The sequence below is a fragment of the Acanthaster planci genome, linkage group LG02, assembly GCF_054643075.1.
Source record: "Acanthaster planci isolate LZ-2023a linkage group LG02, COTS_SCS, whole genome shotgun sequence".
Lineage (NCBI taxonomy): Eukaryota > Metazoa > Echinodermata > Asteroidea > Valvatida > Acanthasteridae > Acanthaster > Acanthaster planci.
Window position 1 is genome coordinate 7642408 of NC_141778.1, and position 16009 is coordinate 7658416.

Genomic DNA, 16009 nt, shown 5'->3' on the forward strand with positions numbered 1-16009 from the left:
GTCGTTTCCTCACTACACGTGAGGCAAAAATCCTTAAAACGTGAAACAATCCGATATTCACTTGGTTTTTCTTCTTTTTTTGTGAAATTCATATCAATAAATTGTATTTTTTTCAAATAATTTCGCTTTTCATTTTCATGCAGCAAGAAAGGACCATTATTACCACGGACTACTTTACTACTACGCATGACCCGCGAACGCGCCAGTCACGTCAGCACTTACTGAGGCGTCACCGCTACCGGGGCATCGCGGATGAAGTTTAGCGGGCGGTGCCCGCTGGAGTTGACCCGGGAGCTCTTGGGGCTGATCAGCATTATCATCGCTTCATCATGGCCGACGCGGAGGGTAAGTTCCCGGTGACGTTTCCTCATTTTTGAAACCCACTGTTTCACTCTTTCCTACTTCCCAAGTCTCTTAAAATTGTATACCAGTATTTAGACGATTAACCGTAGATCACCTTGTTTGCTGTTATGTATCGATTTGTTGGCTTCGAAATCTGGTTTGGGTGAGTTTTCCGGAGTGGTTTCAGCGGGGATTGAGTGGGTAAGGTGCAGCGGTTGCGCCACGCTGGCTCAAGGCAGGCAGGCATGACGCAGCTTCCCCACGCATGATACGATACGTCAGGCAGGCATTGGCCAGGTCAGTTTGGCGGGCTCTGCAGGCCTATGTGTGGTACGTGTGCTTGCGCTCAGCTCCCTTGCAAGAGGAGCGCGCGGGGCCGTGGCTCGCTCCAGGCACCGTGTTTTTCACCGCGGCTCGGCTGAGGCGTCCCAGCCAGCACAGCAGTCTGGGGCTTGGCAGACCCAGACGAGTCGACTGGCTAGGCCTATTTTTATACATTTACACTGAATAGCTCGCGGTGTCTGGCGAATCGTGTGGCATTGAATAATGGTTTGTCGTTTGCCAGTGTTGAAAGAATGCGACTTTTTTCTTACTCTTCACTAAACCTGGCATATAGATTAATTTGCAGCCCTGGAAATTCGAGGATGAACATGATGAATGGAAATCGGTAGTCTCCCATTTTACGTGACGCTCAATTATTGGTGATCTTTAGCTTTTAGACACACGGAGTCAATTTAAACGTTGCACTCGTATCCGTGACTCAGGTTTACTAGGGACGTCCCTGCATTCGGCTTCTTAGTTGTTCATAGTGGGTTTTCTTCTTTAAACTAAATTAGGCTTAGCTTCACATTTCAGTGAAAGTAGTTGAAGTGAAGAAATTATGTGAAGTGTATTTTTTTTTAAAAAGAACTCCAAGCTGCTTCACTGTTAGTGACCTAATTCTAGAAAGATTGCTCCTTTTCCCAATATGCTACACAAAATAGATTCGAAAACGCAGAAAATACATTCTAAATTTTTTGCCTCCCTTGTTTTGTGGTAGTTTTTTTACCAAGAACTTTCATTTTCTACTAAGCAGCTGAGGTTTTTTTCCCGAATGCAATTTTTAGGCCAGACAAATCTGAACTGAAGAAATTGCAGCAGACACATTAAATCATGGATGTATGTAATTGTTTATGCTCGATATACAATTGGATTATTACCTTTTTGACATAAAACAAGGATGTTGTACTTTGTTTTGAAATCTTCAAAAACAAGCAAGATTTTTTTTGTCTATTTGCAAGTGCTTTTAAATGTTAAGTTCACTTACATTATCCTTTGATATTCTCATCCCATGATAGTCTGCCCTGTGGTTTACTTTTTGAATCACCACTTAATTTAAATGTTTATTTATCATTAAGTGTGCTGTGGCTAAACTTGAATATATTTCTAATCCAAATATAGCACATTGCTGGGGTGAACTGAATGGATTTGAACTGAAGTCATTGTGTCTGTTGCCATGGTTTCTGTTTCTATTCATTGACGTACAGTGCTTCAAAGGTTGCTGGCTTGCCTGTGTTGGGGTCATAGGTGTGGCAACTTAATTTTGACATGGCCTTTTGAGATCGGTTTATAAATGTTAAAACCTTTTGTGTCAGCACAAATAAATTGATGTATTCTACAAAACTGTTACGTATGCCTGTGCTACACTGAAAGTAGTTCTCCTTTCAGGGACTTTGTGTTGATGTGGTGAATTATTTATTTTGATCAAACGTTCTCTGAAATAGTTTAATTACTGCTAAAAATATTTGTTATAATGAAATAATATTGTACAGAGTGAAGTGTGAAAAGATGGAAACATGTGATAAAATTAGTGATTTTTCAATTTGAAATTGGTAGTTTTAACAGTTAACAAAATGTGTTGAGCAAGTTCGAATTTCTTTAAAGAGTTTTTCAAACTTATTCAAAACATTTTGAAAATTGTTAAAACTACCAACTTCATATTTCAGTTAGCTTCAGAAATAAAATATTTCAGTGTTCATATTCTTAAATATTTCAATATGTAAGTCAGTCTTGATGATGTGTATTTCCAAAGTAACCCGAGGCAAAAAGAGAGCCAGTTCTGCTGACAGTCAGCCCGCCCAGAACCAGGACCAAGGGCCAGCGAAGAAGCATGCCAAGACTGGTGGGTTCTCGCCAAAAGCTTTTACTGGTTGTTCTTTATTTTTAAACTAAAAACTTCAGTTTCTGTCCCCATTCAATACCAGCGGGGTATCCAGGTTTGGGGGTTGGTGGGGAATGGGGATTTTTTTTTTCTAAAAATGAATATCCAAATTTTTCATCTGTAAAAGAATCCTAAATCCCAAGAAAGTTGTACCATATGTATTTAAAGGGTTATTGTTTTCTGCCACCAAAAAAAGGAAGTATGTCTTGGAGGAGAACTTGCCCCATGCCCCCCTTGGATATGCCATGGTTTACAACAGTTGAAGAGGGTTGAAAAGATGACACAGCCCTTGAGGACCTGCAGCAGGGAACAATAGATTGTTTTGTTTTTTTTAAGAAACACTACTAGAATTTTGTTCTTTTTTGCTTTGTTTTGTTTTTGGAGTAATGTTTCAGACACAGTTGAAATAAAACCAAAATAGACATTTTATTGCTGTTGAAATGAATACAATGTTTTTTCTTGTAATTCCATGGCAAAAGTTCATTCTCCAACCTTACTCACAGATTGTATCCAATTCCTAGCAAATTTCTTCCAAGTTACAATCTCTGCATTTCTCGCTGACACATTTATTCAGGTACAACCACTGGTCTTTTCTCTGTTTCAGTCTTTTCCTTGCAGGACCGCCTCCAACTTATCCACAACATTCAGGAGCAGGCCCCCAAGACAGACAAACACTCCTACAAGGTCTGCATCTCCAAAATCGACTGGAGCAAGATTGGTTTCGGTGACTTCTCTGCCGAGGCCTGCCAGAAGGAGTGGGACGTCATCCAAAATGAGGCAAGTTCTAGAGTCTGTTTGTCTGTTGATTATTTTTTATTTGTTTGTTTAATCATTTTGTTCAATTGCTTTGTTTTGTTTTGATGGTGTCATGGAGCGAACGCTTATCCAAAATGAGACGAGTCCTCGATAATTGTCGGTTTATTTGTTCATTTGTTTGTTTGTTTGCTTTGTCATGTTTTGGATTACATCATGGAGTGGAGCATCATACAAAATGGGGCGATTCTCCAAGTTTGTTTGTTTGCTTGCTTTTTGTTCACTTGTTTTTGTTTTGTTATGATGACTTCATGGAGTTGGACATTCTATTTGAAGATTCATATGTTTGCTTAATTTTGTTTTGTTTTTGATTATTCAACTTATGGTAATTTTTGTTTAATTTTAAAATTCATTCAAAGTTTGATTATGCAAAATGCATCATCTTGTATTGTTATTTAGTGACCTTGTAGACATTGGTGATGCCACTTTCATTTTTGCCCCCCCCTTTATTTTTTAGATTCGTAAATACCGCACCATGGCAGAGGTTACTGCAGATGCCCTACAGGTGGTTCAGAACCCATTCTCGCATCGCAAGCTGGTACGTATTTGGAGTTGCCTAGCATCAGAGCTCTGCACCTGCTGACTCTCAAGTGGTTGGAGTGTGATTACTCTTGTGAAATGAAGGCACAGCAGTGCCATTTTACAGAGTGTGGTCACCTTAGGATGCACTGTCCTAGTAAAGCCCAGTGCAAAGCATGCAACTTATGCACTATATAGTTGTATGAATTTGGTCAGAAATTTGTCAAGAACACTTGTGTTCTCGGCAAATTGTATGCAAGTGCTTTGGGTTCACTTATAATGTCCATAAACCAGTTTTAATTTGTTTTGAATAAACAAGAAAGTTCCCATTCTCATTTAAAATTCTCAGAAGAGGTTGTACGCCTCAACTGCAGAGCTTTATCATGGGCGGCCATCATGTTTTTCTACCATTGAAAGCAATGTAACCAACCTGAGTTTTATCAATATGTAAAGTTGTATTACTTTTGTCATTTGATGCAAGACCAAAAATAGTAGCATCACGATAAAGGTCCATAGCATCTGTCCCAACTACACTTTGAATTGTTTTAACTGTAGTTAGGACTGATACTGTCATTGTGGCATAACAAGGCTGTTGAGACAAGAGGGAGAAAAGTAAACAGGCTTGACAACTCCCTTGTAAACCCAGTATTTCAGTATTTTAAAAGAAAATGTTGTAAAGGCTCAAATATACTTTTATCATATTTATGCTGGCGTTTGACCCTTTTTGTTGTAAATGAATGCATTTCAACATACATCTCTACTTTTAATGACAGGTGCACCCTGACCTTCCCAAGCAACCTTTGACCCCATTCTTCATGTTCTACTCGGAGAAGGCCAAGAAATTCAAGAAGAAGCACCCAGACATGCCCCAGTATGAGATATCCCGGAACCTGGCCCTCAAATTCAAGGAATTGCCGGAACACAAAAAGGTCAGTAAGATCCGAGAATCATTTCAAATGTAATGGAGTTTTGTTGCTGTTATTGAGTTGGTGTCATCTTTTGAATCAGGGCCGCATTTTGTGGACCTCGTAAGCACCCACATCTGCTAAGCTCATGAAAGTTTGGCAGTCAAAATGTCATTCTGTGTGCATCGCTCATGAGGATTTTCTGTAAAAGAGACTTTACCTCGATGGACCTTTCCCATAAAATATGCAAATTAGACAAGGGCATGCGCGTTACTACCACTGGTTGGCAAGTGTGGGTGTCAAGAATGTTGGCAGTGTAGGCCAGCTGCTAGAAACATAATCTGGCACATCAATGAAAACTATATTACAGCCTTTGTCTGATACTTCAACACAGTTTTCTGGAAATTAAGTGAAGTTTTCAGGGTCCTGAGGTTGGAAAGTCACAATTCCTTGTCTTTAAAGTTTGGTTCTCTTGTCTTATACTGCTATAGAAATGGCGTGCATGTGCTCATAGTTCCGCATGCGTGGAGATTTGTACTGTTACGTCATAGATTTAAGCAACATTGTCAACCAGTGGTAGTCATGTGCATGGGAAAGGTCCATTCCAACCATGAACATAGAACACCAAAACACTACTCCTCTGAGGTTTTCACTGAAACCAATTTTTATTACCATTTTCACAGGCCAAATACAACCAGAAGTATGGTGATCAGAGGCTGATGTACCAAAAGGAGTTGGCTGCATTCTTGTAAGTTTGTATGATTTTTCTTGTAAATAGTATGTCAACAACTTTGTGAGTCCTATATGATGAAAATACTACTGAAAATAAATGCATCAGCAAAACAACATCTGAAATCCAGTTTCAAGCAACTGAATACCATTTCAAGGAACTTCAAGGATCTCATTCAGCTGTTATGTACTAAAGTTCTGCCTTCTTATGAATATTCATTTCTAGGGCGGAGCATCCAGAGTACAAGAAGGACTCCCGGCATGGAGGGGGTGGGCCCAAGCCCCCTAAACTGTTGAACCCTTACCAACTCTGGGCCAACAAAAGATTTGAGGCTTTACAGCGGGAAGATCATGAGGTTTGTACCATTACAGCAAAACGGGGATTCCATTTAACATATTAAGTGTAATTAAAAATGAGAACATTTTAATTATAATTTTGTTGCGCAATTTGCACAATGTTGTAGTTGATTGTTTCTGCTTTAGAAAGAGTGCCTCGTCTTTACCCTTCTTCTACACACAACCTGTGATTATGACCTTTGACCTCAAGCAGGTGACCCGGGGTCAACTGGACGCCCAGCTGCGAGAGGAGTGGAAGAGTATGCCTGACAAGAAGCGAGTCAAATGGATCAACAAGGCACTGGAGGAACAAATCAAATATGGGGTATGTCCCTGGTGGATGAGGGGGGCTGCTTGGATAATTGAATCAGCACAGCTCTTGAGAGAAAATGTGTCTGGGAAGAAAAGCCAGCCAGAAGCTGTTGATTGAAATTGAAATCAGATCTTCTGATACCCATATAATGATTGTGCCTTGTGTCCCTGAGCTGGACAGCTTGCCTCAGTTGCCTTTTTCATGAAGTGTATTTGTGTGTCCGATATCTTTACTTTAAATGATTAGAAACAGTTGTGTCTTCAATAATTGTTTGAGTTATTTTGGGTTATGAGTATCGTAAGTTTTGTTATGCATTTACAATTTAAAATGAAATTTCGAGTTGAGCCTTTATTTTTTTGAATCTTCTAATAGTCATTTACCAATCTTACTTTATAGAAAGATATTGAGGAATACTTGGAACAGAACCCCAACTTCAAGGTCCCTGAAATCAAGAAGCCCTTGCTGACCAAGAAAGAGCTGAAACTGAAGGAGGGGATGGATGGCAAGCCCTCAAAGCCACCAGCGTAAGCTTTTCTTAGTTTGTAGTCGGGTGTCTAAGAACATTAACAAGTTCTGCCATCCACGTTAGCTTTGGCACCAGACTGCTTGCCCAGAATTTCACACTTGTTATGTCAAGAAAGCTGTTTGTTGTCAGGAGACTGCGAGTGTAGGGCATCTCCCATTCATCTTTGTCATTGCTATGGTCGAGACCATCATAAACTCATTCACAAGTCTTGGCAAAGTTGAATTGCCTCAAGATATACTACAGGGTGAACGATTCCCCTCCTTTCCTAAACATCAAAATAGCTTGACCATGTTCTGCTCAAAACCCTGTACAGGCTGGAAGTATCCAGGAAAGGCTAATGTAAATGCTAAACCTGAATTGCAAGGACAATCTTGTACCAATAAGATGCGAAATTTGTTGAGAAATTGCAGTGTTAGGAGACAGAGCCACAGTTTATTGTGGCACACTCTTACACATTCAATTCTCAACCTTTCAAAGATTTCATTTCACCCCGAAGGCTGCGTGGTGTCACAGTGAATCAATCTATGCATTGTCACAAGCAGATATAGATTGCAATGTCTCATGAACACATCCGATGCAGTTTCACGTTTGTTTACAGTTGTTTCAAATTTCTTTACAGACTACAGTGAAATAGTATCCTCCAATGTAAATATCATCCAGTGTGAGCTCTGCGTTGTTAGAATTTTGTCGTGGAGACGTAAACATGCTCATAGAAACTTACATCTTCGCTGTTTTTTTTTTAAAGTTCTTCAACTGAAGGGAAACAACCAGTTTTTAGGCCAGCTGCATCAGCTAGACATTGAGCTTGATTTCCTGTTGTAAAGGTTGCGCAGACAGAAATGATCAGTATTCCAGCTTAGAAATAAATGTAATGAGACAGACTGGCAGAGGGATTGGACTGCGTTGTCAGAGAAGTCAAAAGTCACATTCAGAATGAGTTCAGCAATCCTGTCTCCAGTGTGATATGCCAACCTGTGGGATACGCTGCAGTTGATAGATTGGTTGATTTTGGGAATCAGCGTTGTCACTCAAGGCCCCCACAGGACCAATTGTAGTCACAAGCCATTCAAATGAACTACAACAAAAGCTTTCCTTTGCCATTGTTCACCAAGTGTGTGACTTTTCTTGTGTCAGTCTTGTGCTTGGTGTTGCATCTCATCTTGTGCCTGGTGTTGTGCCTGGTCTAGTGATGGTCTAGACTACATCACTGTTATGCAGTGATCTGCTGAAAGGGGATATCTATAGACTTGTTTTCATATTAACAAAAATTCACTGATTGTAGGCTTATTTGTATTTGTTTATGTTTCATTTCAGCAATGCGTACAACCTCTTCTGCTCAGAGATGCTGAAGCAGATGGGTCACATGGGGTCCAACACCCGTGCCAAGATGATGGAGTGCAGTGCGCTGTGGTCTGACACGGACCTCAAGAAGAAACAAGAATACAAAGAACGAGTGGAGAAGGTGGGAGGGTCTAGTGGACTCGTGTGGGCCAATGAAAAGTTGGAAATACTTATATAAAAATCATTCTTCATAGATTCTGAATATGTACATGTCAATAAGAAATTGAAATGTAGTTTCTTTCGTTTTCATTTTTTCCCCCATTACAGCTTAAATCTCAGTACAAAAAGGAACTTGAGAAATACATCGAGGTACGTAGGAATTTATAAAACCTGACAACTGAATTTGAAGGGTTTCTACTAAATAGAAATGCGTATTTGGATTCCTCTCATTACCTTGATATTTTCTATTTTGAGTTGGCAAAGTCATGTAAAACGACATACATAAACTGTCTCTTTGTTGGAAGGCCTGAACCAGAAATATGACCAGATCCAGGTTTTCCCCAGTTATACTGTTTGATAAAATATGCCAAACGCAAACGGATCTCCCTGTTTGGATGTGTCATTAGTTTTGTCTCCTGATAAAAGTGGGCCTTATGTGGGTAAAACATTGAGAGTTCCTATGGATTTACATTGTGAAAGATTCTTTCAAATCCCTTTAACTCACAAGTGGCTCTTTTTACTTGCGACTCAGTTTGTATGATTGGGTCACAAATATGTGGTCAGATTTCAGAAACCTGTGCTGTACGTAGTTAATGTTTTGTCATATTGGGAAAAGGTATGAAAACTACTGGCTAGCAATCATTTGTGGTCACTTTGCACCACTTGGGTCGATGAAGGGCTGAATGTGAAAACATTGACATGAAGTTTCCGTTTGGGTTTCAACTCACAGAGCCTTCCGGAGGGAGAGAGAGCCAAGTACATGCCCGAGCTTGAAGCCATCGAGCGACAGTCCAAGAAGACACCTAAATCCTCAAATGTAAGATGCTTTTTGCCACGAATTTTATTGTTCATTTTTGGGGGGCTGATTGCATCAGGATGAAATTCAGCTGGAGTGTTTTTTTGTCATGTTTTGCAAGCACCTGCATGCCCATTTAGAACTGAAAAGGAATTTGCTTTGCAAGGGTGATAAGATTTTCCATGCCTAAAAGCCCTCACAAAGTGAGCTGAGGGAAACCTACCAACAGAAAATGTCACTGGAATTGTGAACACTGTGAAATGACAAAACATCCTGTCATTTGTAATTTTCACACCTGGGCACTATTCCCAAATGGGCCGTACATTTACCGGAGGCTTTAGCTTGGTAGACAATTTCATATGCATGCACATTACCATCCATGGACCATCCTATTTGAGAAATGACACGTAATTGGTTCACTATAATTGTTAATTTATAAAAAAAAAATTTTCGGTTTGGCCTGAATTCTTTCTCTGGCGCATAGATTCTCAGAATGGTGGCTTCAGGTTGTATTAATAATAAACAATCACTAAAATGTTCAAAGCCAGTTTAGGATTCATCACCCTCTCATCTGATGTCCCACCTCTGCCACATCCCCCATACCCCATCCATTGCCCACATGGAATGAACCCTACAGTATATCATTCTTTTTGGCATCAATTTACTTCAAAATTTTTTGACAGTTAATCTGTTCCAGTCATTTTCAGTTGGGGTGTTATTCTTTGCCTTGGATGCCCTGGAATGAAACTCTTCTCGAAATGCAAGCATTTTTTTGTATGCCTGTTTTGCAGATTTGTTTGTTTTAAGAGTTGGCTTTGTGCTAATTTCATAGAGCTGCTTAAGCATGAAAAAAACCTTGCTTGACAAATCAGTTTACCAGCCACAACTCCATGTGATGTTGATTGTTTTGAAATGGTATTCACCTGTCTTTTGGTTAGCATGACAATCACATATATTTTGAGCTGGTAACCTTTGTTTTGTAATCGAGGGGTTTTTTGTGCTCAAGCAAATTTTGCACTTGAGCAGCTCCATGAAATTGGCCCCTGCTGTCTGTGGTAAATTTGCATGAAGAATCAGCTGTCTCTGTGCCATTGTGGATGTAAATGTTCACCCTGCCAAAAATGACTACCTCTGCTATCTTAGGAATTGTGGCATATATTGATGAATTTCCAAAAATAATATTCAGCAGTCAACAACAAAAAAAGGATTCATGTTTTAAGACTTGCATCAAAAATGCAAGTAATCATTTTTTGGTGAATCCCATTTGAACTTTGACCCCACACAGATTTGCTGCATTTGAATGAATCCCCAATATTCTAAAATATTTTCTACCAGAAATATTGAGATAGTACAGTTCATAAAAAGTTTGATTTTGCAGATCAGAATCTGTATATAAAATAATTGCACGAACCTAAAATTTGAAACCAAGGCATTTTTGGAGAATAATTCAGTATATGCAGTGCCTTCAGGTAGCATGATTTATAAAAACACTGACATCATCAAAAACCGTCAAAGCATCAGCACTGTTTCCTCCCTCAAAAAAGAGCCAAATATTACCCCCACCCCTTCTTCCTGGCTGCCTCGCTTTTGTTTTAGTTGCATCTCCCCCTTTCCTTTCACCCCCCTTCCTTTTTGGTCCAGTCCACGTCCTCCCGCCTCAAACCCAAGAAGCCCGTCTCTGCCCTCTTTCTGTACACCCAAGAGCACCGGGACGCGTACCGGGACAAGAACCCAAGCATGAGCGAGACTGAGGTCACGCGAACCCTGGCGCGGCAGTTTGGCGAGCTGTCCGATCGGCAGAAGGTAGGATCGGCCCAAAAAGAGGGGGAAAAATACACCAAAACAAGTTGACACTAAATCTGTGCTGGTAGTCTGTTCTTAGCTTGTAGGGGGAACTGCTTCTTGTTTCTACTCTGCCAATACATAGCTGTCACAGTAGATCCTAAAGTTTGGTTGGAAGTCAGTAGATAAATAAAAGTTGAAAGTTTCTAGCTTGCCAATGTCTTTATGTCAATGTATGCTCAACATTTTAACTAGTGGTTTCTTCCACGCCTGAGCAAAAAGCTTTTTTATCTCTTAATGTGCAGTCATCTGAAATACACTCCAAAATGTTGCTAGTACTCTGGCCCACGCCTGTACCAAACAAAGTTTCATGTTTCTAGTCCGCCAAAAAGAGTCATTAAAGTAGACCCAAAAGTTTGGCTAGTAAGTCTGTCTAGGGCTGTGACACGTACCCTGATATCTGACCAAAACTGGCACAAATGAGATCCTGTTCTTTAGATTTAATAACTGAAAACCTCTTTTGCAAACTCCAAAACAACCTTTTAGGAAACAAAGCCTAACTTTTCAAAAGTAATCAGATGTATTAAAATGAAAATGACCTAAACAAAACTCAGATTTTTGATAAAAAGCCTCTGAAGTAACTTTGAGATTCTTCAGAACATATCACAAAGGGCAATTTGGAGGGAAATCTCACATCAGCAAAATGCTTGTCTGGCTTCCAAATTTGAATGGTTACCATGGTTCCTCTGGTACCTTCCCATAAGTCTGTTCTGGGTCGTTGCAGTTCATCAGGCCAGTGTTTATTTTCCAGTTTGCCATAGCATCACTGAAGGTGTCTGATTTTCCCTGGACAGGATGCCAGTCAACTGTAGATTCTCCAGCTTTTGAATCCTTTTTCACTTCCTGGATTTCTTTATTGCTTGAAAAAAAGAAAAAGAAACCCTGGCATTTGTGTGATATGTGTTTGGCTGAGTGGCTTCTTGCATGCATGCATGGCACTACATAAACCCTTTGCATTGATCTCAACATTGCTGCATTCTGTACTTGTGCCGCTGTGTACTATTCGTAGAGTGATGCTTGATAACTGCTTGATGAAGGGGCCTCCAAGGCTTGGTTCCAAACTATGAAGCAAAGGTTTTCTTCAGGTAATAGTTTTTTGACTGTGGGCATTTTACAGCACTTCTTCCCCCATTCCCCCCATACCTTGCACCTCCCTTTCTCCCCACCCCATCCCCAACGCCCTCTCCCCCTCCAAAAGATGAAAACCAACTGATCATGAAAAAAATCATTAGGAACAAAATAATTGGACACAGAAACTAAACAAAACTTGTTTGCTGATGAATTTGGAGGTTCAAGAGCAATACTGCATTAGTGTATGTTTGGATTTTTGGTGTTTACGATTTTTATTTCTTTCAGGAGAAATATCGGCGGAAAGCTCAAGAAGCCAGGAAAGAACAAGAAGAAGAGTCGGAGTGAGTCGAAGTTGTTTTTTTTTTCTCATGTGTGCAGAAAAAATAAAAAAGGGTGATTGTGCCTAGTTGAATATTTTGTAGAATACAGCATAGTAACATAAGCCTATCGTAGCATTTTTGCAAGGAACCTTCCTGAAGATTTCAAATTTTCCACTGCATTGTAGGAGACCTGTGGCACATTCTTGGTACTTAACTCTTAAGAGCATCAAGCCCCATGTAACAAGCAAAAGTGACCAGGGCTTGGTACCCTTCCTCTATTTTACAAATCCTTCAGGACTACCTATATTTTGAAGGGTTTGGGAGTGTTAAGGGAGATATTGTATATCCAAGTGTAACAGTTGGACTGAAGAGTGAGCTCTGAGTACTTCTGATGTGTTTAAGGAGTGTAAATGCTTGTGTAAAACACAGCTCGACTCAAATATATAGTTATGCTTAGTTCAAATGTCAAGGACGCGGACTTCAACTGTAATCTGAGTCCGCTTGAAATGTTGGCATATGTTGTTAAAATACTCATATCGATCCCTACCTGTCTATGAAAAATGGTCATTCTGGCTTTAGTTACTTGTGTGCCACTGAGAATTTCTGTATACTAGCTAGACTTGAAAGGACTGTACTTAACCCCTTCACAGCCGGATTATTTTAACCGCGACTGCTGGGCTGTGGTATGCCCTGAATGGAGGGCATTGTCCAGCAGCAGGCCCCATTGAACCAGCAGCTGCATGGTGAATAGACTGTATGTGTGGTATGCACTAATCCTCACACAGTGGTGCGGTAATAGCAGTCCTCCGTAGCAAAGGGGTTAAGCATCACACATTGCTGTATTTTTTGTTTGCTCTACAGCGATGATGAGGATGATGAAGATGATGATGATGATGACGATGATGAAGAGCCCAACAAGACGGGCGTGGACATGTACACCAGCCACCACCTGTCAGCCTACATGGCTGAGCATGACGTGAGTTCTTCTGGTCTCCACCCTGACCACACCCACTTCCCACTATTGTAGTCAAGTACTTCATTAGTACTTTTTACTGTCCACAGGTACCTTCACAGATTTACAGTAGTACTTTACACTTTTCACAAGCTCTTTCACAGGTACAACCACTGCTAATAGCGAGTGGTCCTTGTTTCTGCCCTGATTGCGTCAACCTTTTAGTTGTTGAGTATTAGTGAAGTACTTTACTCAGAGACTGCCACTGCCGATTGTTGCCCCCACCTGTTGAAAATCAGAGAAGTTTTGGTGATAATGAAGGAACTCCCCACATTGTTATTACTTACAAGCCTGCAGTTTGGGTTCAAAACTTGAAAGATGTCCCATCTCTGGCCATGTCACTTTAGTTAAAGAAGAGTGTGGCAGTCACCCGCCTGAAGGAGGCCTGGGAGAAGTTGAAGAAGAGCGAGAAGACACCCTGGATGCAGAAGGCAGCTGAGAGCAACAGACAGGCCAAGGTACAGGGAATGCACTTAGACAGATAGTTGGGATGACCGATTAACTGCAGTGCTGGCAGTGTACAGTTCATTGTGTTTCCCAGGATTGTTGAGAACAGTAAAATTAAAGAGAAACTGAAATTTTGATGCATATTTACTGTGCCCTAAGTACCAAACCTTCCAAAATGCGGGAGAATTGCTAAAACAAAGTGGAACTTTGCAGAGTGGGTAAGTTTAAGAATTCTTGGGACATCTCTGAATGTCGACCAGCAGTCACCTACCGTAGCAACTACATGTACATCCACTTTTGTGTTCCAAACTCTCTCAAACTAGCATGAGTTTTCTGTGCAGCAGAGGCTGCTGCATGATGAAGTCTGCTTAAAGTACGCTTAATGATGTTGGGGGAAAGTCTGCATATAATAAGATCATGCAAAGCAAAATACCTTCTGGAAAAAGACACTGAGCTTTTTTTAATTTCCCAGAGGAAGTACCTGGACAGACAGCTCCTGAAGGGCGAACCAGACAAGCCCCTCAAGTAAGTTGTCAGTCTTTTGGAGTTAGGAACAAACATGTAAAAGAGAAAGGCAAACAGGAATTGGGAGGATAAAATGCCAAGAAGGTGCAAACAAAGTACTTGACACATATTAACAAGCACGACTCACTGCACAGTGCACCATCCGGAGGTCATTTTGTGCAGTGCATTGTGGGATAATGTTGACATCTCTCTGCGAGGTTGTGTTCCTTCTGCTCAAGGACATGTCAGTCTTCACTTTTTGAACTGCATGTAATTGAAGTTGGAAAGATTATGATGTAAGAAATGGAAAAAGTCAACTGAGTTAAAAGAGGTATCTTCAGGCAAACACCTAGTGATGTACTGTGTTAATGGGAGTCACCGCTATTGTGTACAGATTTGACAAGATGGGCCTTTGGAAAAGAGCTCTGAAACAAGATCCAAGTACTGTACAAACAATTCCACAATTTCATTACAGACAAAAAAACATTGTCCGGAGCACCTCAAGTCAACATATTCCTATTGTTTGTTTCTTAATTGATTTGCGACTTTATAGTAGTGGCTATCGAATCTTTACGGCCGAGCACATGCGCACAGAGGACATCAAAGCCCTTCCCAGCACGGAGCGCATTAAGGCAGTGGCCAGCAAGTGGCGCGACCTGTCGGCCTATGGCAAGAAGCGCTACGAGGCAAAGAAGGAGAAGCTGATGAAAGACTACAAGAAGGAGATTGACAAGTACAGAAAGGTGAGTCCCAAAGTGCACTAGTGTGTTGAACCTCAATCAAGGAGTTGCAGGGAGCACCTCCATAGGGGGCATTTTTGTTATTTCAATTTCACAAGTGCAGAGGGTCTACTCAAGCACGTCACTTAGGAACAAAAATCTGTCCTGAATGAGGGCACACTGTGGAAGCACCCAAGGGGAGATTTGTGATATCGGTCAGCCATCAGCAGAGGGCTGAAATCTATCACTAGAGAGTCCAAATACCAACGTGAGTGCCAACTGCATTGTGGGGAAAAGTTGACTGCAACCAACTCTGTTACATAACGGTCTTGCGTGGCTCTAAATTATTGTTCCCCTGACACTCTTTCACAACCAAATCTTTCACAACTCCCTATCCATCCTTCCCCCACACTGAATGCTGAGATTGTTCAAAAATTTCTTCAGTTCTGTCCACTCAAACTGACCATTGATCAACTTTAAGGCACTTTAAAGTAGCAATGAAAGCATTGTCTGGTTACCAATATTGACCTACAAGTCAGAAGTACATCCTTCTGGGGGGCACATGCCACTGTAATTTGTTCCCATGTCTGAATCTGCATATTGTATATTGCAGTGACTTGTTGCAAAGCTAGATGGCAATGTACAAATGTCTTACTCTGTCTGCAAAGGAAAGTTCAAATGACAACCATTTATTGACCACCGGTAAATTTTCCCTTGGTAATCTATGCACAGAATATATCGTGATACCAGGCAAAATAAACGGATGGCCATCACTCAAACTTTTAAAAAGGTTAAGATCTGAATCTGTTACATATCTCCTTTGTCACCAACATGGTAATACTCACCCGTCTGTTGTCTTTCCTTTTCACAAACTCCAGAGTCTCAGCAAAGAGGACAGGGACAGGTACGACGAGTTGAAGAAGGCGGGGCTTAGCAAGTATTCAAGGGAAGTGACCAGGAAGAAGCTCCCAGTGAAGAGAAAGGTACATTATGCTCCGTTCATGCCTTAGTTCTAAAACTCCTGCTAGGTTTTCTCATAACAGAACACAAGCTTTTTGAGTTCAAAATGTTATTAGCTTCAAAATTGCAGCTAAGTTGCTATCAATCAACAGTCT

General features: G+C 40.7%; 1 protein-coding gene across 3 annotated transcripts in view; it reads left to right on the plus strand.

Annotated features, from left to right (window-relative positions):
• ubtf (upstream binding transcription factor) overlaps positions 1 to 16009 on the plus strand; it is an 18358-nt gene continuing 2349 nt past the window's right edge. Inside the window, exons 1-19 of one of the 3 annotated variants that reach the window (XM_022235435.2) lie at positions 1 to 345; positions 2414 to 2503; positions 3147 to 3319; positions 3813 to 3893; positions 4648 to 4803; positions 5463 to 5527; positions 5735 to 5864; positions 6056 to 6169; positions 6554 to 6681; positions 7998 to 8145; positions 8292 to 8333; positions 8914 to 9000; positions 10621 to 10782; positions 12178 to 12233; positions 13074 to 13188; positions 13572 to 13682; positions 14144 to 14196; positions 14729 to 14918; positions 15773 to 15877. In XM_022235435.2, the coding sequence (XP_022091127.1) occupies positions 330 to 345; positions 2414 to 2503; positions 3147 to 3319; positions 3813 to 3893; positions 4648 to 4803; positions 5463 to 5527; positions 5735 to 5864; positions 6056 to 6169; positions 6554 to 6681; positions 7998 to 8145; positions 8292 to 8333; positions 8914 to 9000; positions 10621 to 10782; positions 12178 to 12233; positions 13074 to 13188; positions 13572 to 13682; positions 14144 to 14196; positions 14729 to 14918; positions 15773 to 15877 (2022 nt within the window). In that variant the 5' untranslated portion in view covers positions 1 to 329. The remainder of the gene's footprint in view (positions 346 to 2413; positions 2504 to 3146; positions 3320 to 3812; positions 3894 to 4647; positions 4804 to 5462; positions 5528 to 5734; positions 5865 to 6055; positions 6170 to 6553; positions 6682 to 7997; positions 8146 to 8291; positions 8334 to 8913; positions 9001 to 10620; positions 10783 to 12177; positions 12234 to 13073; positions 13189 to 13571; positions 13683 to 14143; positions 14197 to 14728; positions 14919 to 15772; positions 15878 to 16009) is intronic. The other 2 variants (XM_022235436.2, XM_022235437.2) reach the window with 2 other exon arrangements.